We start from the raw sequence: 22,810 nt of genomic DNA on the forward strand, positions 1-22,810 counted from the left end.
CCAATGAACAGACGGTGGCTGCTGCTGCACTGCAGGATAGCCAAACAAAAATGGGGGGTACAGAACAGGCCGCATGCAATTTCTTATCATTTGTGAGTACATTATGTGCGCTTAGACAGTGTCCTCTTTGTCAATAATAAATGAGGTTAACATGGGCGAGCTACTCAATTCGTAGCATTAAGGTGGTCCTGTCCAATTTGAGAAGATAGAAGCCGAGACGGCCGCACTTGGCTACCAATGGACATGGCAGCAAGCAGGAAAGATGTATATCCTGATACAATACAGTACGTTTCCACAAAATAAATGGGCCTCTTCGATTTTTCACTCCTGGCTACCCGTGGGCTGCCAGAGCCAGCCAAGAGTGCCTTTGTTTTTCTCAGATTGCTCCACCCACCACGCCACGCACTTCCGCAAGGCGCTTGTTTTACTTGAGCTGAGTGGTTCTGGCTACCTGCGGACTGCCAAAACCAGCCAGGACGATTTTGGTCTGCCTGCTCTCTGGAAGTTGTCTGGCCAGCAGACGACTAAGAGGCGATGGGTGCTCGCTGCCATCTTTGTGAAGACTTGACGCATTGCAGCCGAGCGCCAACTGTCTACGGTCATCTTCGGATTTTCTCACTTCTGGCATTATCTTCCTCGGTTCTAACGCACCATTCCGCATATCAAGCCAGTGCGATACGAGCGGCGGTGAACCGTTTGAAGCTTTTGTGTGTATGTGTATGTGTCCCATGAAGGCTTCTTCATTGCGGTTATCAGCACGTCGTGCTCTCATGCGTGCATGTTATCTGCATCGTGTTCTGTGCAAGTTGTAGACGCTCATTCACACACATTGCGGTACATTTTCAGTTCATCTTTCTCTGGTGGTGTTCCTTTTCACATACTTGCGTATGTATGTGACAATATCCCCTTTTTCTGCAGTTAGTGAAGGCGTTGCAGCTAGCCCGTGTTCGCTCTGTCTCTCTGTCCTATGCTTGGGTGGCAGCTCGAAACTGACCAATTTTTTTTCGTGGAAAACTTCTTGCTGGTCACAGGCAGCGTGCATTTTCATGTGCCAGCCACATCTCAAGCTCGTTAGGGTCAAAATGAGAAGCACCATCAGCCATAACAATCATTCTGAAATTGAAGCCTAAGCAGGTCTGCATGAAATTTTGTGCATATAAGGTGTACCCAATATCCTGATTTTTCATGCCTTGTCAAGTGATGACACAATGCCAACTCATCAATGTCGCCGGTGGGCGACATGATCGCTGCGAGCAGGGATCCTAGAGCGATTGTTTCGGGGTTACAATCACTTACGCATGATTTTTGTCTTTGCATCAGATGTGCCGGAGGCCGTTTGTTGCGCTGTCCAAGGTGAAGTTGGTCCAGCGTCCTGTGCCGAGTTGCATGAAATCTCCCAAAAGTCTTCGTATCCCTGAATGGAACTACATACTTTTAAGCTGGCAATGCATAAGTGGGCCGACTATGCTGATCTATGATTGGTAAACTTTATTAAAAGAATAATCGGAAAAACCGCTAATGGTCGGGGCCCCTGGTCCAGGGCTCCGCTGGCTCTTGCCATCTTCTCAGCTCTCTTTATCAGCTTGAGCTGGTTGTCGAGGGCGGAGCTGGACAGCAGTGCCTTCCATTGCTCCCTCGTGGTGTTCGTGTTGGGGTGCTCTGTTTTGTATAGTGTGCACTCCCACGTAATGTGGTATAGGGTCGGTGTCGGCCCACACCCTGGGCATTCGTCCCTGTACGCTGTGGGGTGTATGCAATGTAATATGTGCAGGTTCGTGTAAGTGCCTGTCATCCTCTGTCTTTAGGTTGCGATGGGATGGTGGATATCACAAGCAACACCCTCTGTGGTAGTTCACAATGGCTGAATACTCGAAGTCGACAGGGCACAACTGTGGCAGTTGTGGCAGGCCAGCTGGGAATCCGTGAGAATCGTCAGTGGTTGGTTTGCGTGTAGGCCTTTGTGGATGGCTAACGCGATGGCCAACTCTTTGGCTTCCGTAATCGTGCAGGGGCGTGTTGATGCAGCGGAGGTAACGCAGCCTCAGTGGTTGCATACCACTGCCACTGCGCCCTTGTTGTTCGTCCCATACATGGCGGCGTCCATAGAACGGGCCGTGGTATTAAACATCAATGCTTCATGTACTGGGCCCTTGCTATCCTCCTGCCGTAGTGTAGGTTAGGGTCCATGTTGCGTGGTATCGGGGCAACGTGAAACCTGTCCTGGACGTGACAAGGTATCAAGCAGGTTTCTGGGGTTCATGTTATAGCTGGGAACCTCAAGGTTTGTAGGACCTGCTGGCCTGTGCAAGTCCGTGCAAGTCTTAGTTGTTGCGAGACGTAAAGGGCTTCTGTCAGTTCGCTGAGGGTGTTGTGCAACCCTAGCGCCAATCATTTTTCAGTCCATGTACTCATCGGCAGGCGGAGAGTGGTCTTGAAAGCCATCCTCAAGTATTGGCCTGCTTCGTCTCGGACTGTGCGAGATGGTAGTAGGGCAGGCTGTATAGGGCAGGCTGCCCACCGCTTCGGGCGCACGCCGGCCTCGCCAGGCGCTGCCATGCTGGTAGCATGCTTACATTTATCCTGTGGCCAGCTGTCCCAGCTTTCGATTTTGCTAACTTCAGGCAGCTTCAGGTTGTCTTGGGATTCCAGCCTATGCGACTTCCTGTCAGGACCGGTACCAGCTGGCTGCCAGAACTCCGAAAATCGAAGAGGCCCAATGTCACATTTGTCCGCACAGACAAATGAGTGAGAATCTGACAGCATGTACCAGATGCCCCGTGGGTGTCAGATGCGTTTCTGTACTTTCAGTGCATTCCACGCAGCAGTAAAAGCACGCTTATTGGGAGTGCAAAACTAACTTTCAAATATGACACTAGATGGCATTAGCTGGCTGGACAGGAAAATGTGCATCCTTGTAAATAGTGGTGTTTGGGTATATGCAATACAATAATATAAAATGATACGCTTTTACTGTATCCATGTAAACACGGCTATTGCTGCTAAACCATAGCATAGAAGTACAGGGAGAATATCGCAGTAAGGGCACATTCTTGAAATTAATCTTTAGTAGTACACAACTGATCTCGTGAGGCTGATTTTAGGTTCACACGCATGTATACAACGCACTGGGTGCTCCATCTGCCTCACCGGCAACAAACTCTGTGGGGATGCGCGACTCTCTCGCGTCCCCAGATATCTTGTTTTCCCCCATCTCCTGCAATCCCGCTTCGCCGCGTGGCCTGCGTGACGCCCGCGGCGGTCGATGTGGTTGAAGCGCAGCGCGAGAGATGGCGCGAGTGTTGCGCTGCTAACGCCACCGACAGGCGGGGTTACTCGGGCGCCGAGAGACAAGGCGCTTCCTCTTTGGGACGGGACAGCAAGCGGGACGGTCGTGCCGTGCCGCGCGTGCGCCGACCCATGCTTCTGCGAGACCGTCTCGCGTGGCCGCCTTGGAATGCGCCACCGTTCGCGTGACAGTACGCGCGAACGACCAGGCATTTGGATCCAGCATGGGGCGAACATATTTGCTCGCTATGCGGTCGTGGTGAGTCGGACTTCTAGATTCGTCGCGCGCCCATCATCATGTTTTGTGGATAGCAACTCGGCTAGCAGGCATTGATCTATGAAAGGTGCAATAAATGCCCTTGTGATTGTTTGCACTACTGTGTTGTCGTTCCTTTGTCCCAAGAGTACGGAGGAGAACCCCCACAACTCCTGTCATTTTAAGTTAAATCACTTTGTTACATCTTGCAGACTGTTCCCGACGTAGATGTCATGTCATACTGAATAGACCATGTGAGCCCGAAAACAACCACCAGCGACTGCTGCCGAGCATATGCCTGGCATACAACATGAAGCATTTGCCCAAGCCAGCCTATCAAAAGCTCATGGATTGTGCCACTGCCAATGCAATATGGCGACACCCACAAAGAGGTCTATAGGGGGAGGCTCCGACACCGCTTTGCCCTTTCTCAGTCCTTTGCGACATCTTGTGCTTCTGATGGCATGAGCATGGGTGTTATGGCATCAGCAGACATGAAAGTTGCCATTGGTTAGCTTGAACAGTTCAGCAGAACTCGTTTGTCTGCTAATGATTGGCAAAAAAAAAAATGAAGGTGGAGCATGTTTGATCGTGACTGGTCTAGTACCAGGAGTGCTCCATTTCTGGCCTGGATGAGTACATTGGGAATTGTGAAAGAACAGCAATGGGAGAGTGAATAAGCAGTCAAGTTAGCAAGAGGCATTGCAGAGAGTTTTGAAAAGGGGTACTTAATAATGTTGAGCTAGATAGACAGGTAACACTTCTCAATTACTATATACATGAGTGGAGGCTTGGCACACCATATAGGACACAAAAATGAGACCAAGTGTTAACACCATGAATTACCTACAGCAGCTCTTTGTGATGCCACTGGTTTTGGCTAGATAGGTTAGATTGGATCGACTGAAGGGGTTAGAAGGGTTAGTTTCAAAACTGGCATAGTACCACTACAAACTGATTCAGTGTTTCCTCCTTGTAACAGAGCATGTCTGTATTAGGCATCACAGTTGCATCATTGAAGGTTACCAGTGTGCACTTTCTCCTTTTTTTTTTTTCGAGCAGAGGGAACATGAAGTTCTGTCCGTCAGAAACGTCACTCGTTGAGCCAATCAGTCTTGTTGCTTTTTTGTCTGTGCTTGACACTACCATCTGGAATCATTGATGCTATTACATACCATTGTTTTAATGCCTAGAATGTGTGGTTTTTGTTTCGTATGTAGATAATGCTTGATTTGCATTGGTCTGCTGTTAGTCTAATTCTCGACTTTGATTTCCAGGGTTCATGTCCCAACCAGTCTCCACGCCCTCAACTACCTTTGCATCAGATGCCTCATTTGCCGCGGCGTTTGGTTCAGTGCCACCTGCTGCTGCCTCGGGTAAGGGTTTTCACCAGGGATTCAAGCACACCAGTTTTGACAGAGCTGCGTATGGATTCTGTTGCACTCGGGAAAAGCTCTGAAGTTCACATTTCATGCTTACTGTACAAGGAAAAGGTAGATGTTTCAGTCAATCTTTGTTGATGGGGCATCTGTGCTGTTAAAACATGATTGCTTCCACTTGATTCTACGCCACTGTTATCAACCATAGTTCAAGACCAGCGGATCCTGTTGATAATGTGGTCAAAGCACAACTCTGACACCTGCCAAATCACAACATGAAATGACATGAATAGAATTGTTGCAATACCATGGCCATATTAATTTGACCCATTACTTGATTGACAGACATTTTTTATTGAAGGATGTAGTTCTTGTTTCTTAACGTGAGTGGTAGTAATTGCAGGCAATGAACCCTGCACAAAACCTGAAGGAAATGTTTTTTTCATTGAAATGTGCAAAATGCACCTAGAATAAGGGTACTTATTGAACAAACTATTTTGTGGAAACTTTTTCAGCAATAGGTTTGCTGCCTGTGTACAATACCGACACAGAACACTGGAAGTGAGCTTCACCCCGAGCCACTTATGCTTCGTTTGAAACATCTACAAACAGTTCACATCGGATATGAAACAGGTGTACATTGCATTTCCTCTACATTAGCTGTGTTATACCACTGCAGCCATGGATATTGCTTCACTCTCCTATTACTGTGCTTTGAAAAGAAAATGAGTCGCACGCCTAACTTATTCCTCATCCTCTGCTCCTGATCTAATCCAACAAGTGATACTTGCTGCATATCATTCAGTGTTGGCAAACAATTGGCCAGAAACTTCTTACTCAAAACCAAAACTTGGCAACAGCGAAATTTTTTTGCCGTGTTGCTTGTAAGCAACACTCATCCATAAAGGGTCAGATTTTAGTTCACTGTGTCGATTTGGACAGGAAAAGAGTGGGAATGGGACATAGGCTGGGGCCTGGTAACCTTTACGACCGATAAAACTTTCAGTGCATTTTTATTTTTTGTGCATTCTTTAATTAGTATAGGATATGCATACCACGTGCCACTTTTCACGGTGAGAGCAGTTAAGAGCTTGGAACAGCATTTGCTCTGTTTATTTTGTTATGGGTTAGTAATTTGTCGTAGTGAATGAGTTAAAAGCTGGATGAATTGCTAAAGTATCTTGACCTTTGTTTAGCTATGTAATAGCACTGCGTGCACAGAAAGCCCTGTGGTACATGTACCTACAACTTGCAAATTTTGAGCAAGAAAATGCGGTGCTGCACATCCTCGGTACATAGAAAACAAGATGCAGAGTACCATCTACTCTTATTAAAGGGAACACCAAATTAGTACGCCACCAATGATTACTATTCAATTCTAAGTATATTAAGGTCTGGAAAATATTTTTTGTATCAGTAGAATTTCTGTTTAATAAAGTGCTTTTTTCCTCCGGAGCTAATGAATTAGTGACACGATGTTGTACTTAATACCCATGAGTTTCTCAGTTCAATAGTAGACCTGTGTTTTATGGCAATCTTTTATTCATTGCATACAAAGTTTTGCATTCCAGTTTCTCTCTAAAACACAGGAGGGGTACCCAATACTATGGCAGGTTGTTAATCTTGGGTCAATCTTGGGTCAGACAAAAGAACCGTGCATCACGTGACTCGATCACCGCTCTGCGCATAGCCGGCCCTGACGGCAAAGAGCAGGCGCCGTTCGCAGTGTTTTATTGTCAGGTTCGATGCGATTTTCCACCAGCCAGATTCTGAAATCTGAAGGGTCACAGCAATGTCGCACGATGTTCCTTGTTTGGAGCCGTGAAGGGGCTGCATGACGCTGTCTGGGCACGCATGTGTAGCACTCCAGAGCAGTGTTTCCAAGAGTGCTTGGCAAGACTCCCTCGCCTGTGGGAGAAGTGCATTGCTCTCCAGGGTGATTATGTTGAGAAAGTGAATGTTCAAGCAGATACGCAAAACCTTTGTCTTTGCCAGTAAAAGATAAAGTGCAATTCATTACGGTATGCCTCTCGTAGTTGCATCATCTGCAGCAACCATTTTAAATAGAGAAATGCTTTTCTTTCTATGCTGTTGTTGCAGTCAATGCCCATTGTCGATTTAGTCTCAAAGGTATACAGTGGAACCCCGTTCATACGTTTTTCACCGGACCAAGGAAGAAAAACGTAACAGCCGGGAAAATGCAACAGTGAGGAAAGCTCCGAAAATGAATGAAAAAATGCAGCTTCAACTATAGACAATTTATTTCCACAGAGTGCGCTTAGGACTTTAAAAAGTCTATAATAGTGGCTTGCCGTTTCTTTGGCTCGCTAGAAATCGCCACACGTTTCTCAATAGCTTGGAAGGCCGCATTGCTGTCAGCGTTGCTGTGAGGTGTGACGAACCTGCGGAGGAGGTCCAGTGCCACGACGGCTTCTCCAAAGCTACGATTTGGTAACTCCCCGGCATCATGCGGCTCATGCTCCTCGTCGTCACCGCGCCGTGGCAATGGCAACGGACGAAGGAATATCCACGGGGAATTTTGCCCTTTTTGGCGTAATCATGCTAACATGCTAACGATTGTTTAGTATTGCCATGTATTGCTGCGGAGCGCGCACGTCCGAGCAGCCCAGTTGCATGCAGCGCGGCGTGGGAGAAATGTAAACAAGAGAGGAGAGCTGGCCCGATAGGCAGAGCAACGCCAACTTCCGGTTTCACTTTAGCTTCACAAAGAGTGACGTCAGGGCCTCTCCTGTTTCCTTCCTCCGTGACGTCCAACAACGATGCGGTGACCGTAATCACAGTGATGATAGTGAGAGCATTTTTCACGAATGGCGGCAGCCTCTCGAACTGGCATGCGGCTTCTTGCAGCCAGTTCCATAGCCAAGCCCAGCCAAAACTCGTCAAAAGCCAAAATGGCAGTTGAAACGCATTGCCTACTTTAGCCCAGGCGGGTGCAGGGTGCTAAGTTGCGACGTACCATGCGGGAACATTTTCACAGCTACTACGTAACAGCGGGGTTCCTTATACATTGTATCCTATGGAAGCTATGCCGGGACCGGATGAATACGACGTAGCAGCCGGGAAAACGCAGCAGTGAGGAACGTAACAGCGGGGTTCTACTGTACACAGCTGTGAACAGGCTCATAAAACAGCCTTTTAAAATTTCCTTTTAATAATGCATGACCATGCTTGCTTCTAAGAATATTTGTTTATTGTGAGAGTGAGGACATATATTAGCACGGTCTGCTACCAGCGCCAAAATGACATGCATCTAAAGTTGGATCATGTGCTGGACTTCGTCACATGCTTAGTTTTATTGTCCTACTGCTGTGGAATATAGATTGGTTGTAGTTTTACACAACAGCACTTTATTTTAGTCTTATAGGCTGTATGAGAATATCCAGTGTTCTTCCATTCCAGTCTGGGCCAGATATTGTTCTACATCATGAATAGAAAGCACAGTAGCTTATACAGAAGCTCAATGGGCATTAAAGCATGGTGACAAATTTTAAAGTATGCTTATACCTGTACAAAGAGTAAGTCAGTAAAATATGAAGCAAGATATCTGCATTAATGCAGCTAGTCATCCGCATGTCAATGACATATCTTAAATCTACAACATTTAGTTGGTTTCAACATATGAAGTTCTCTTGTAGTAAATGTTTGGGATTTATTGGTATGTAATTTTGTCTTTCTCGCAGACTACGTGTGCACATGCTTGTATTTCATCGTTCAGTCGTATCATTCTCTTTGGCTGTCTACGTGCGATGAAATATAGCTCCAATATCGGCATAGCATTACGCTGCAAGTACCTTTCTCACTTAACTGTTATTACAGCAATATCTCTAGTGGGTAAATTTCTGTAGCGGCTTCGTAAAATTTTATCGCTCTTTCAATGCCAGGCCTTCTAGATCAGCGCACGCCTTTATTAACCTTTGTAAGAAGTGTATCATGCCATGTTGCCTCATTCACTGTTCACCCCAGTGCACGATAAAACTATGAACCTTGCTGTAAATTTGTTTTTAGCATAGCAGGCACTTGAAGAGAACCAAATAATTGAGTGCAGGATTGCAAAGTGAGGTGGGAAGTGGTCAGTTTTTTTCTTAGTGTAAAATTTACGTAATGCTGTCTCGTGTTTGTGTTATCTGCATAGCAGTATTCAAGGCCACCTTTATTTGCGCTATTGATGAAAAAGTCATACTTTTTTTATCTACGGCAAACATTATTGCCAACTGTAACCTGGCTGCATCTTAGACGCTAACAAGTTGACCTGTAAATAGGTTAACTTACTGATGTCTTAATTTCAGAGGAGGGAATTTTTAACCCATTCAGGCTGGTGAAAAAATCTGGACAGTTTACTTTTGCATAGACCAAGTCTTGTCACTACATTCAAAATAAGCAGTCCAACCAAAACAATAACTAATCCTGGCCTTGGCTCGACATATTTACTGATGAGCATACTAAGGAGCATCTAGAAGGCCCCGAAGAACTTTCTGTTCTATTCTGGCAATCAGCTCTATTGAATGACAACTGGCATAATTTATGAAGAATCAGCATATAAACCTCCAAAATCGTGGAATATAACCATCGCAGCGAAACAATGTCATGTAATCCCACTTTTGACACAAGAACGATTGCAGCGCCAGTGCTTGCAGTGGTGGCCCTCGCTCCCAACAATGCTCCATTCAAGCTTTCGATAAAGCATACTTCATAATGTGCAGTGTAATAACTGAAATTTGCTACTTTAGCAAATACTGAAATGTCAACATTCTTGTATAACAGTGGCTGTTCACTATTCAGAAACTATTTCAGAAGTATTCGCTTCAATTCTCTTTTGGCACCATTTGCACATACTTTGATGTTAGAGAGCATTGCTAGACGCTTCACCTCCCCAGATGAGGAAGAGGAGGTGCACCCTACCGTGGGTGGGTTGACGCTGCCCACACTTGAGCCCCCACCACCACGTTCCTCATCACCATCACCCACGGCCGAGTTGATGCGAGGTGCCGGCACCACTCCCATCCTGGCGCATATGCCAGAGCCTGGCTTTGGCGATCTGGACACCTCGGAGGAGCCCTGGCCCAGTGAGCCCTTCGAGTCAGCTACTACTGCTGCGGCTGCTGCTACCGCCAGCAGTGCCGCCTCGTCTGGCTGGCTGGGCTACAACCAGGGCCGGCCACACGAGACCACGTCCACCGCAGTGTCCAGGCCAGCGATGGCAAAGAAAGTTGTATCTGGATCAGCGATGCCTGGCACAGCGATGGCCGGTTCGACAATGCCTGGCACAGTGATGCCTGGCACAGCGATGGCCGGTTCGACAATGCCTGGCACAGCAATGGCTGGTTCAGTGATGCCTGGTGCGGCGATTCCCAGTTCGGTGGCGATGCCTGGCACAGCGATTCCCAGTTCTATGGCGATGCCCGGGGCTGCAATGGCAGGTGCTCCGATGCCTGGAACTGTATTGGTTGGCCCTGCAATGGCCACTCCAGTGATCCCTGCTTCAGCAGTGGGTGCACCAATGCCTGGTGCAGGCATGACCAAGCCACCAGCCAGGCCAGCTTCAGCCCTGGATGACCTCAACTTTGCCATTCAGCAAGCCATGGGCGGTGTCTCGTCACCTGCTCACAGCGCAGCCCCATCAGGTGGCGCAGTCTTGCGCTCTGTATCCCTTGGTTGGCATGAAAGCCTTGGTTATATTCTCCTTGGTTGTTGTTTGTTGAGTTTGCACGTGGAGGTTGTTAATACTGGCACATTGTACTTGTTGGCAGCTTTACACACTCCCTGTACTCGTCTCTGCAGGTCTGGACTCATTTGGAGATGTGCTGCAGCCTCGGCCACTTATGAGTGGACTGGCCAGCCCTGCAACCAGTGTGCCCACAGCTTCTGAAGCACCACTAGCGGCCTCAAAGGCTCCAGCTTCGACGGGGGGTGGCCTACTGAAGGGCGACTTGGACGCTACACTGGCTAGTCTTGCACAAAACCTGGACATCAATGGCCCCAAGCAGGCTGCGGCACGCAAGTAAGTCTACCATGGGGCTTCTCCACAGTTCACCAGTCTTTCTGCTGAGGCTTTTGTATAGTTGGCCTTTTTATGCCAGCCTTCCTTAAAGGGACACTAAAGGCTAATACCAAGTCGATGGGGACTGTTTAAGTACGATTCCAGAAACCTCATAACACTTGTTTCGCACCAAGGAGAGAGTTAGTTTACGAGAAATTTGCATCTGAAGGGTCCGAATACCTTTTCCGAAATTCAACTCTCTTGCCAACCAACCTGGTGTGTGGTGACGTTGCATACACGATCACTACCCTTTGCTGCCATTGGTGAGTGAAATGGCGCTCGACAGATGGCGGTACCAAGCCAAGATAGAGCGATGGATTCGCCGCTGCAGCTGCTTTTTGGTCAAATGGTGTAGGCTGTTTGGGCAGCCCGCGGCACCTAATGGAAGTCGAATTCTCTGCTGCTTGCAGTTTGTGAGTTTTACAAGGCAGCAAAACCAGTGCAGCACTAAGCGATCAGGCAAGTACTGAAATGTAAAAGTGTGGGCGGCGCAAAGTTGAGTGAAAACGACACTCTTTGACTGCCCACATCGTTGTAAAAAGTAACTTCAACAAGTTCTTTTTTTATAGATATGAAATAATACTGGGCAAGTAGCATTTTATTTTGTCATATAATACAGTACAAGAATGTATTTTGCAACGAGTGATTGAGTACTAGTGACCTAATTTAACTTAGGAGTGCTTTCGTCATCCACCAAGTACTTGAATGTCCTGGGGGAGTCTCTAATCAAGTCCTGCATTTACCTCAATTTCTCGATTATTAATGCTCTGTTCGCGATAATATGGACACCTTAGAGATCCTCGAGCACTAATCTATCGCTTTAGCTTGACGTAATGTTTACCGTTAGTGTCCCTTTAACAGGTCTTTACATGTATCAACCCACTTCACAACTTCCTTCATGCTGACATGCTGAAACAGATGTGCCAGTGATCCCTGCTGTCAGTTTTACTTAGCACTGTCCTGTGTTGTGCCAAGCAATACTGACAACAAAAAGTGGCAAGTTTTAACTTTCACCTTGTTACTGGTCTACAACTGCAGCAGGACACAGCACAGTGAGTGGACAATTGACACTGACTGCGTCAAAAACAGCTCTTCTCTGTAAAATTTTGCTACAATGCCACTGAAACAATTCTGGCTAAATTTGCATAGCTTTTTATTTCCTTCTGGAGTACAGAAGGGGGTTATGTGAGCTTTGGAACTGTCTATCGTAGTTGCAACGTGCATGCCCTGTGCTGCGTGCTTGTGCAGGACTTCAGGTGGAGGCCACCAGTGGGGGTCACCCAAGCCAGCTGGCAAAACCGGTGGCACCAACTGGACTCCAGTTGGGGGAGCATGGGCTGGCAGTGGCTCCCCTCAGCACCTCTTCCAGCCGCAGCCACCAACGGTGAGGGTCCTTTTTGAGAAGTGCTCCCCAGCTGGAAAGACAGTTTAATGTAAAGACCTTGTTTCGCTACTCTGCAAAGAGCTCAGTGCCTTTGACCAGTGGTTCCCAGCTTTGTCATGGACCCAGACTCGGAAACACCCTTGAGTAAGCGTCCTTTGTTTAAAATGGAGTTAATATTTCCTCCAGTTCTTGTAACATCTGTTGGTGGTATTTTTCGTTTTTTCTTTTCAACTGCAGTCTCCAGAGCTGTCTGATGCTTTACCCTATGTGGTGCAGACGGTACCGGCGGCCCCCGTGGCAGGTGCACAGTGGGGACCCATTGGGGGCACCTTTGGGCCCACACCTCTGGTGCCATTCCGGCCACCTCAAATGGCAGCACAGCCCCCTATGATGACTGTGGCAGCACCTGGCATGTTCGGTGCCCCAGCACCTGCACCAAGCAGCCAGCCTGCTGTCAACGACCCTTTTGGTGCCCTCTGAAGCTTCAGGTATATAAAGGCCTCTGCACCATGTCAGAGGAAGTTCATTGCATGGATGCTCCCTGGGACCCTTTCAGCTATGCCAGAGAAGCTGTGTTCCTACAGCTTCCCTGCTATGGTAGATATATGGCTTCCCTTTTTTCTTCCTTGGAATATGTTGCACAGTTTAAAGCTACGGGTGTATGAATACTGAAATATTCGATTTTGAATGGAACATTGAACTGAACCATGCACCTGTCTCGTGGCTGCGCATGGTCGTAAGCGTGGCTGAGCACATACGCAGTTGCGCACCCTGCTTTAGAGGTAAACTGCCATGTGTGCAAAGAGTGGGCACGCCGAGGCGGCATGGTATCACGTAAGCTGTCTTCCAGCACACTTATTGTTCAAGGTTACGTAATCTCAAGTTTTGGTGACCCATTGGACCGAGAGGCAAACGAAGTATTCGCTCCATGCTGCCAGCACTTTTTATGATAGCATCATCCCTGTACGGGGACAGAGTGCATGCGAAAGCGTGGCAGGCTTTGCTTAATTTGTATTGCCAAGGGTAAATATTGTTGACATGGCATGAAACCGTATCATTCGTCGCAGACTCCCATATTCATAAAAATGAAACGCTTTCTCAAATCCGCTTTTTTCGATTGCCCGAAACTTTGGGAAATTCTGTGGGCCTTTTCAGTGTACAAAAAATAGATTGGTGACTGTACTTATTTGCGTAGGTCGAATTTTAACACAATTAAATTTTGATATAACCAAGCAAATTGCAAATTTTACCTACTTCGTTATATCGAAATTCAACTGTAATTTGATTTCCCAAATATCGGTACCTTCTATGAATGACTCAGCAGTGGTTGGTGCCTTCATGGCCACAATGTTCCCAATTGCGCAATCTTTATTATTGGTACAAGGTTCGAATAGCCTGCTTGGCTAATCAAAATTATTAATGTTAAGCGAACAACAAAAGCAGTACGTGTGGAAAGCACGGAAGCATGTATGAAGATCTGGCTGATTAGCCACTGGTCGGCAATCAAATACACGAGTTCACTGTTCACACACGCAGATTCGTGTCATTAGGGGCTTTCTGCCCACATTGGAGCACACAGACGAACTTGGAACGAATGCTCATAATAGTCACCGGCTGGTCGGCTGATGACTCAAATGTCACTTGAACAGCTGTTGACACGTGATGTCAAGACTGATTGCTAATCAATCACTTCTAGGATTTGCGACTAGCTTTATGCAACAGTTTGCGGCCCATTATCACTTCGACCAGTGGCAAATTTTCGTCATGGCCATACCGTTGGCCACACTGTCTCGCCTGTTAGCTCCTAATCGGAGCTGTGTCGTGCGACGCTGCCGTTGGCCTCCCGATTTGAGAACCCTTTACTGTTGGCACCGATGACTGCGCAAAGTGGTGCCGAGTGACATGATGCGTGTTCCCCGCTTTTGTCTGCTACACATATTGACATTATCAAGTTGACGATCCCCCCAGAAACTGCCTGTCATTAAGAAGAAAAATCCCTTCTGTTTTCTGGAAGAAAACTGGAAAGCAATACTTTTTAAGCACTGAAAAATTGCCATTAAGGGGGAGACAGGTCTTTGGGACTGGAAAATGGTGTAACGGTCAATCTTCTAAAAATGGCATTTTAGGTTTGGGCGAGCATTCTTTGGTCTGCCAATTTTCACACTCCAGGAAGTGGTAATTTATTCGTAATAGCATTTCAAAGAGCACGTGCATGCTCGACTCGCATGGAATGCAATGGCAAAACTGCAGTTTTGCGACGCAGAGCTGTTATTTCATGAGCACTGTAGCCATGCTCTTAGTCTCGCTTGCAAGAGCATTTCTTCATTTTCAAAATCCCACTGCTGCTGCTTCGTTTCTCTCATTGGTTGCAGAAAGGCAACAAAAATAAAGGCAAAATACACGATGCTATTCGCTGTTGGGCACACACACACGTGAGTGCACGGAGGCATCTCATTGGCAGAGTGTGACTCGCGTCGTCTGCTTGCCGCGTCGGAATTCGAAAACAAAACACTTGGGCAGCCATTTTGCCAGTATTGCAATCTGCACACTTAGACCAAAGCTCTCGCAATGCATGGTTCAGCACAAAAGTTCCATTCACAGAATAAGTTTGGCAAGAAAAGTCGTTGGATAACAACTTTAAAGCATGTCTACCAGCGGGAAGCGCCGACGAATGAGATGGGCCACCCGCCACTGCCAACGGCCTATTGGGCCTGTCAGCCTGCATTGCTCTGACAGACAATACCTGCGTCTGCAACCAAAGAAAGAAGCCGCTGGCACTTCAATCACTGGAACGCGCAGACGAAAATTGGGGTGCCGTGTTGCCAACCCCATCCACCCACAGAGAACGATTCGCCGAGTTTCCCGATGTCAGCCTGCGGGAAGTCTGATGAACAGCAGCCGTAGCCGCCCCGATACAGTGATGCTAACGCCGTCAGGTCTGCAGGCAAGGCAGACGAAAGCTGATTCTACACTGTAGGAATGTACTTCAACCATTGTGATAATAAAAAAGCAATTTTTTTTTATAGCAATGATGCAACGGCCAGTGCCAACGACTACGCAAAGCAACATGGCGAATTTTATTATTGCTGATCTTCAATGTGTGGGTGAACTGCTCGGTGTTCTCAAATGCAGATATTGCAGCGGCATTTTCATATATGCAGTCGACTCTTGTTACAACAGACCCTGATAATCCGTCAAAAGTCAGTTTTATCAGAAGACTGTAATATCCTCACTCATAATAGCCTCACTCCGAAACTTTATTTGCGATATTGCAGAGTGTGAGTGACGAACGTCGAAAGTAAAAAACAAAGTCACAGTTTCACCTGAGAGGCGAAGCATCGATTGCGATAGCAAATTTGTAGGGTAGTAGTTTTATCGGCTGTATAAAGTTGTAAACATTCGCCTACCAACTAATTTAACAAGCACGATGTCGTGCAAGACCAGGTAAACATGAACACATCTCGCTGAATAACCGTAGAAAGTTGCTGTCAGAACGTTGGAGTGAAGAAGCAAGGTAGCAGCAGCAAGATAATTGACCTTTGTGCTGTCTCTTGCTTCAACATTAGTTTGAACTAAACGTCGAAAGCACAGCGCATACGAAGCTACCACTACTGGGCGCACTTTGTCCACATCGCAGATCGCTTTCAAAATATGGCATCCGCACCGTAAGCAGCAGCCGCTGGAGTAGAACCCCCTTCTCTCGCCTGTCCCCGTGCCTCGTGCACAAAAGAAGACGGCGCACTTCTGCCCCGCCTTCCTCCCTCTCTCGCACGCACAATATTGAGTTGTGATCGTCAGCTGACCCTCGCAAGTCGGTTGTCAGCCCATGTCGTCGCAGCAAGTCAGTTTTATACGCTTGATTTTGAGAAAAATTGCCGCTAATTTCATCCACTGTGGCCGATAGTGCGTTGTAGCGCAGTCCGTTAAAAGCAAACTCCGTTGCATTAATAAAATAGGTAGAGCAAACTAAGGTTGAATGTGGTCTGTTATATGCGAAGGTCTGTTGTGTGCGAGTCCGTTGTAATGAGCGTAGACTGTACAAACGCGAGAGAGTGAGTACGGCCTCGCTGTGAAACTGTAAGCTGTGGGAACATCACGGGAGGATGGAGCGCTCTGTGGGTGGATGGCAATCAAAGTCAACCCATTCACTGTGAACATCCTTGTCGCTCGAGCCATGCAGTCCACAAAGAATAGTCAAGTGGTTCTGAATGAAATTTTTTCAACTATGAACATATCCCATCGTGGTCTCCATAAGGAAACGTGGCAGGGATATGTGAAATGAAATTTCGCCCCTGCAGCAACTTGTGCAGCAGAGAAAGTGACCAGCGTGGGCAAGTTCCAGCCCCGTGAGCTTCCCCTGTTGTTCTCGTCAAAAAGGATAACAGCTGGCGATTCTGTGTTGAGTGTCATCTGAACATGATCAAGAAAGATGTATATCCACTTCCACGCATTGACGATGCTCTGGATTGTCTCCGCGGTGCCACTTATTTTTCATCAATAGACCTTGCCTCTAAATATTGGAAAATTGTCGTGAATTAAATGGACCGTGAAAAGACTGCATTCGTCACACCAGACAGCCTATATAAGTTCACTGCACAAGCCTTTTGGCTTGTGCAATGCCTGGGCGAGCTTTGAATGGATGATGGACATGCTCTCGCGTGGCTTAAAATAATTCATCTGTTTCTGCTACTTGGATGACGTCATCGTATTCTCTTCAACTTCTGCAACACATCTTGATAACCTTTATCTGTTCTTTCTGTTTTTCGCACCGCTGGCCTGCAGCTCACCTAGCCCAAATGCCACTTTGGTCACCGCCAAATAACCATGCTCGTACATCTTGTCGATTTGTCAGGCATTCGCCCCGACCCCACTAAAGTTTGTGCTGTGCAGAATTTCCTTTTACCAACCTGTGCCAAAGATGTTCGAAGCTATATTGGCCTTTGCTCTTACTTTCACGGGTTTGTGGAAAATTTCGCCCCTGTTGCCCGTCCCCTGACTCGCCTCGAGAAAGACTTTCCTTTTTGCTGGGGCTCTAAACAAGCGTCTGCTTTCTTGCACCTCATCACGCTACTCGCCACGCCTCCTGTTCTTGCCCATTTTGATGCCTCTGCTCCGACAGAAATCCACACTGATGCCAGTGGCTACGGCGGCATTGGCACAATTATAGCTCAGTGCCAGTGTGGGCACAACCGCATTATCGCTTGTGCCAGCCGCCTCCTCTCCAGCTGAACGCAGTTGATAACCCAGCGCGAGTGTCTCGTCCTCATTTTCGCAGTGGGCAAGTTCCGACCCTGCATATATGGCCGACCATTTACAGTTGCAACTGATCACCACACCCTTTGTTGGCTTTCTTCCCTCAAGAATCCCACGGATGCCCCGGTTGCTGGGCCCTACGGCTGCAGGAATACATGTACACTGTGGTCTACAAGTCGGGTCATCTACATCAGGGACACCTACTGCCTGTCTCGTCATTCCGTCAATGTACAGGATGCTTTAGTGGATGCCTCACCGATCTGCGTTTTTTCACTCTTTCTGAAAGATGTTTGTGCTGGCCGACAACACAATAAATCATTACGGCAGCTTATCGAATGCCTGCTCTCTGATCCGTCTGACCCATCCCTTCACATGTTCGTGCTACAGAATGACACCCTCTATCGCCACAACATGCAGCCCTATGTGCCCGAGCCCCTAACCGTCATTCAGTCCCATCTTCGACAGACTGTACTCCAGAAACTGCACGATGTTTCCACCTCTGGACACCTTGGTGTCTCTCGGACTTATGACCGAATTAAGCAACGGCCCCATCTGGCCCCATCTCAGCCGCTCCATCTGGCACTATGTTGGCACGTGTGATTCGTCTCAGCGCTGGAAAAGACAAGCTGTGTATCCTGCTGGTCTGCTTCAGCCTTTGGATTACGGGCGGACCCCTTTTATTGGGTTGGCGTTGATCTTCTCGGACAATTCACTATATCAAACAATGTAAATATGTGGATTGCCCTTACTACTGACTATACAACTTGCTATGCCATTGCTAGAGCCCTAACAACCAGTTGCGTTGCAGATGATGACTTGTTGCTTCATGATATCTTGCGCCACAGTGCACCTTGTCAACTTCTCACCGATCGCGGAAGATACTTTCTTGCCAAAGTCATTGACTTACTTCAATAATGTGCTACTTAACACAAGCTTAGTACCGCTTACCATCCTCAAACTAATGGTCTTGCCAAACGCTTGAACCACACATTAACTGACATGCTTGCAATGTATGTTTCCTCCAATTATCGTGACTGCGACACTGCTCTATTTGTCACATTCGCTTACAATTCCTCGTGCCACGACACGACTGGCTACTCAGTTTTATCTCCTATTCGACCACACTCAACTCGCCAACAGAGTACACTCAGGATGCCATAGCCACAGCAACTCAAGCACACCAGATTGCCTGCATTCGTCTGTCTGCTTCAGACACGCCATAAGTGCCTCTATGACCAGTGCCATCACGATGCGGATGCGGTATGCAAACCAGGTGCTCTTGTGCTAGCTTGGTCTCCAACTTGCCGTGTTGGTCTTTCGGAAAAACTCCTCCCGCGATACTATGGCCCTTACCGCATCCTCTTCCAGGTGACCCCTGTCACATACGAAGTGTCTCCACTGAATGCCACTGTGCCTTCACCTCTCTCTGACATCATCCACGTCAGCCGCCTCAAACTTTACTTTCTCAGACAGATGAGCCGCACCAATAAGGTGCTTTTTCCACTGGGGGGCTTTGGTACACTCTGTAATTGAACTAGGAAAGAACAGTGCCAACTAGGACAATCACGAGTGGGAGAGCGACGTAGGACAAGCGCCAGTCTAGTCACTGAAAAAGCAGCAAATATAAGGAAAATCTCGGACATTCACACAAGGACCACAATGCGTCATCTGCCAAACCGTTCAAGATAGGACATTTCGCTTTTAAATGTGGGAAGAGGACATTGATGGTGGCTTTGGAGATGACAAAGAAGAGTTGATTTTTCACTGCTCTACGCATGTTGGCTCCACCATTAAAAGCCCTGTGAATATACGTACACTTCTTCCTTCCCTTAACTATGTTGAAAAATTGAGGGTTTTATTGTTTGGCTACCTTAAGTCCAGGATTTTTCTGGCAACCTTTACAAACATTTAACACACAGTGGTGTTCTTTTGGACACAAACATTTTATTTAAAGAAGCAAAATCCTTCACTGGAACTTGTAATGGCAAAAAGTTGCAAATCACGTGACGAATTCATCTTTACAAATCCTCATTGTCAGGTGTTATTACTATTCATGCGAAAGCATTAAATGGCCCATTGAGCGAAAAAGCTCATGCCTGTAGCAGCAAAACGGCATTTAAATTTCCATTGGCTGCAATGCCACGTCTTGTGCGTGCCTCAGCGGTGCAGACCGGGGAAAGGGAACATCTGCTGGTACGCCAGTTGTTGTACGAGGGGAGAGGGCATTGCTGCGAAGCCACGTCACCCTCGCTCTCAAAAGCCTGTGTTATCCACATGTTCCTTGTCTGTGCAAGCTCTCACCTGTGAACTAACTTTGGCTCAGTAATCACTATAAAGAAAGTCATGTTTAAAAAAACGGAATACATTCGAAAGGAAAAACATTGACAGTGGTGGTGTTTGCACCTGTGACCCCGCACTCGGAAATGGTGTCTTGTCCACTGTACTCAGCCAGTGCTTCCTAGAATGCAAGCCTGTGCACTCTTTTTATGGCACCGCGCTACTTGGGCCGATATTTTCCTTGCCAAGTTCGGTGTGACGAAAGTGGTGACGTCGAAATCACCGCGGCTTACTCGGGAGCAACCGTATTAAATTTTATGGCAGTTGGGTAAGGTAGCATAATGTCACAGATCGAAGTGCATTGGCCTTGCACTGTCTAGGAGGTGTTTGGCAAGTGTCTCAACGCGCTTGCTTGCCCGTGAGTAGTTAACTCGAACCACTCAGTGGGGTTCAATTGGTCATTCACACTTTTGCATCCACAACTCATTAGAAATGCTTAGATTTCCTTGGATTTATACTTCTAAGCATCGGCATTAATAAAAACGACAAATCGAGACAGGTGTTGCAATCCCTACTTATTTCTCTGCACTTATTTAACAATGGAAAACGTACGATAAGTATTGCACGCAGGCGTCCTCTTCGCTGTAGGTGAGATGCTTTACCTTGTCTTATGAGCCCTTGCTGACGTATATTATCAATATCGTATGCATTTTAGGCATTTTGTTCAGACCTGTCGAGCCTGTCCTCTTTGTCTGTTGTAGTCCTGCTTTACTGGTTCCCATTACATATATGCTCTTGCAACAAAATTAAGTACCAACTAGATGAATTTCCCATGCTTCTTTGAAAGTAATGTAGTTAGGTAAACATTCTCTCATCACAGCTGTCATTTTCTATGGAAAGCAAAATCATTGCTGCATTAATTCGCTTGCTGGTGCATTACTGCCATTTATATGTATGCAACATACAAAAAATGCAATGCAGTGTGCCATTGTGTGCCACTAAAATGCCAACAAGCTTTCACCACTCAACGCTACCAGGCTCCGAATATATATTTTTATGTGTGCCAGTTATCACTTGGTTTTAAGAGAAAAGGAGGCACATACCATAGCCATATACTAATATTTCTAATATATCCTGTCCACTTGCTCACAAAAGGTAGGCGGGATTCATTAGCTTTGGGACAAATTTATACTTTCTTACGAAATAGCAAACTTCATGAACAAATCGGGTTTAGCATGGTCTTCGTAAATTTTGTTCGGTGTGTAAAATTGAGAATTATTGAGTTTTACCCGAAACGTAAGGCCCCTAAGATTTGCTGGTTATCTAAAAGTGATTTTTTTTCTTCTTTTATTTTAGTACAAAATTTTCTATTTCATTTAGGCTTGTACAAATATTTAATAATTGCTTTAGCTCTAATTTCAGTATTCATAATTTTCAAGATAGTCTGAACTAATATAAGTTTTTTTCGTGCATACTAAGCTGCACCACCAATCACATCACCACAAAAATAACTGCATGCGACCAACACACTGTGAAAAAGTTGTAATTTCACTCCAAAAAATGAAGCATTGATTTCGATAGCAAATTGTTACACAGCTACATGGATTAAGGTTATACATTTATTGGCTGTTTAAACTCGTGCAAGCATTCGTTCACTAAATTGGTGTCGCGCATGCACTGGCAAACATGCACTTGATGACTGCGGACACTCGCTGTCGGAATGCTGCCATGATGAAGAGCAGTAGCAGCGTTAAGCAAATCCCTCCGTGCTGCCTCCCTCCAATGTGTGCAAGATGCACAAGAACACAGCACACAAGAAGGCACCATCCATCTCGAGTCGCCTTGCCTTTGCAACCGTGCTGCACTGTGCAACTGTGGCGGAAGTAGAAGACGCACCTGTGCTGTGAAAGGTGTAAGACATGTTGAGCTTGCATCTTTGCAAGAAAGTCTTAGTAACAGCACATTGAAGATATGCCGTCTCTAGAAATGAATCTTTCCTTTTTTGCAAGTTAAGAACCAGCTTAGATTTGTCGACATCTGGTTCTTCTGTCAAGGTTTTGAACGACTCTTCCACGTCATATTTTCAGCCAGCTGCTGAAGATACGACGTGAAGCCATACCTCAAGGTGAAATCTGCATATAACCTGTGCTCCCGCACTACTGTTGCATTTTCTTTCATTCTTGGTGTGGGTTACACGTGCAAAAATACAGTATTCAAGTAATCTTTATTATTTTGGAATGACTTTCAGTATTTTTTGCTTTCCATCGTAGTGTTTCTCAAAATCTAGGTTTGGCAGGTCTGCAGATAGCTTCCCACTCTGTAATGATAGTATGGTTCCAGAATTCCTGAAATGTGCAACAGATAAAAATGGAATCATTTAATTCGGTCAGTTCAGTATGCATAGCGAAACCAGTGCAGTTTTGTAGCATAGAGTGAGTTGACAACAGCTTATCTTTACATCATGAAAATTGGAGATAGTGGCCATGTGGTATCACAAACCCCTGGTATAGATCAGTCATCCTTGCTAACACTAATGCAGTAGCAATAACTCCTGCAGTAGCTGGAAGCCACACAATGGCTGTGTCATTGAAAGCTGTGCACATGGTGCATCGTTCCACTCTGCACTTCCTGCATACAGAGGGCAAGCTTGGTCCTCTGCTGTCACTTCTCTAGGAATCCATAGCACCCTTCTCACCTTCTCTTATCTAATCTTCCTGTGAAATGCTCACAGTACAGTAGTTGCCACTGCACTGACCCATGTGCCACTGATGTAACATCACCTCAAGCCCCCGTTTTCATAGCGCATTGATCTCTGGTCAACAGCCGGCAATCGGTACAATTCATAGTTTACTGCGTAATTGGGGAATCAAAGCCTCACTTTTAAGCTATCCAACAACAAAACAAGATAAATGTTGTTT

At 46.5% G+C, this 22,810-nt stretch overlaps 1 protein-coding gene across 9 annotated transcripts in view; it reads left to right on the forward strand.

Annotated features, from left to right (window-relative positions):
* Positions 1–22,810, forward strand: part of LOC139060153 (phosphatidylinositol-binding clathrin assembly protein LAP-like) — a 41,497-nt gene that overhangs the window by 17,496 nt on the left and 1,191 nt on the right. For 6 of the 9 annotated variants that reach the window (XM_070539065.1, XM_070539064.1, XM_070539066.1 and 3 more), the window contains 5 exons: positions 4,819–4,917; positions 9,816–10,562; positions 10,720–10,939; positions 12,227–12,362; positions 12,639–12,850. In XM_070539065.1, the coding sequence (XP_070395166.1) occupies positions 4,819–4,917; positions 9,816–10,562; positions 10,720–10,939; positions 12,227–12,362; positions 12,639–12,842 (1,406 nt within the window). In that variant the 3' untranslated portion in view covers positions 12,843–12,850. The remainder of the gene's footprint in view (positions 1–4,818; positions 4,918–9,815; positions 10,563–10,719; positions 10,940–12,226; positions 12,363–12,638; positions 12,851–22,810) is intronic. The other 3 variants (XM_070539071.1, XM_070539072.1, XM_070539073.1) reach the window with 1 other exon arrangement.

The sequence above is a fragment of the Dermacentor albipictus genome, chromosome 5, assembly GCF_038994185.2.
Source record: "Dermacentor albipictus isolate Rhodes 1998 colony chromosome 5, USDA_Dalb.pri_finalv2, whole genome shotgun sequence".
In the NCBI taxonomy this organism is placed as follows: domain Eukaryota; kingdom Metazoa; phylum Arthropoda; class Arachnida; order Ixodida; family Ixodidae; genus Dermacentor; species Dermacentor albipictus.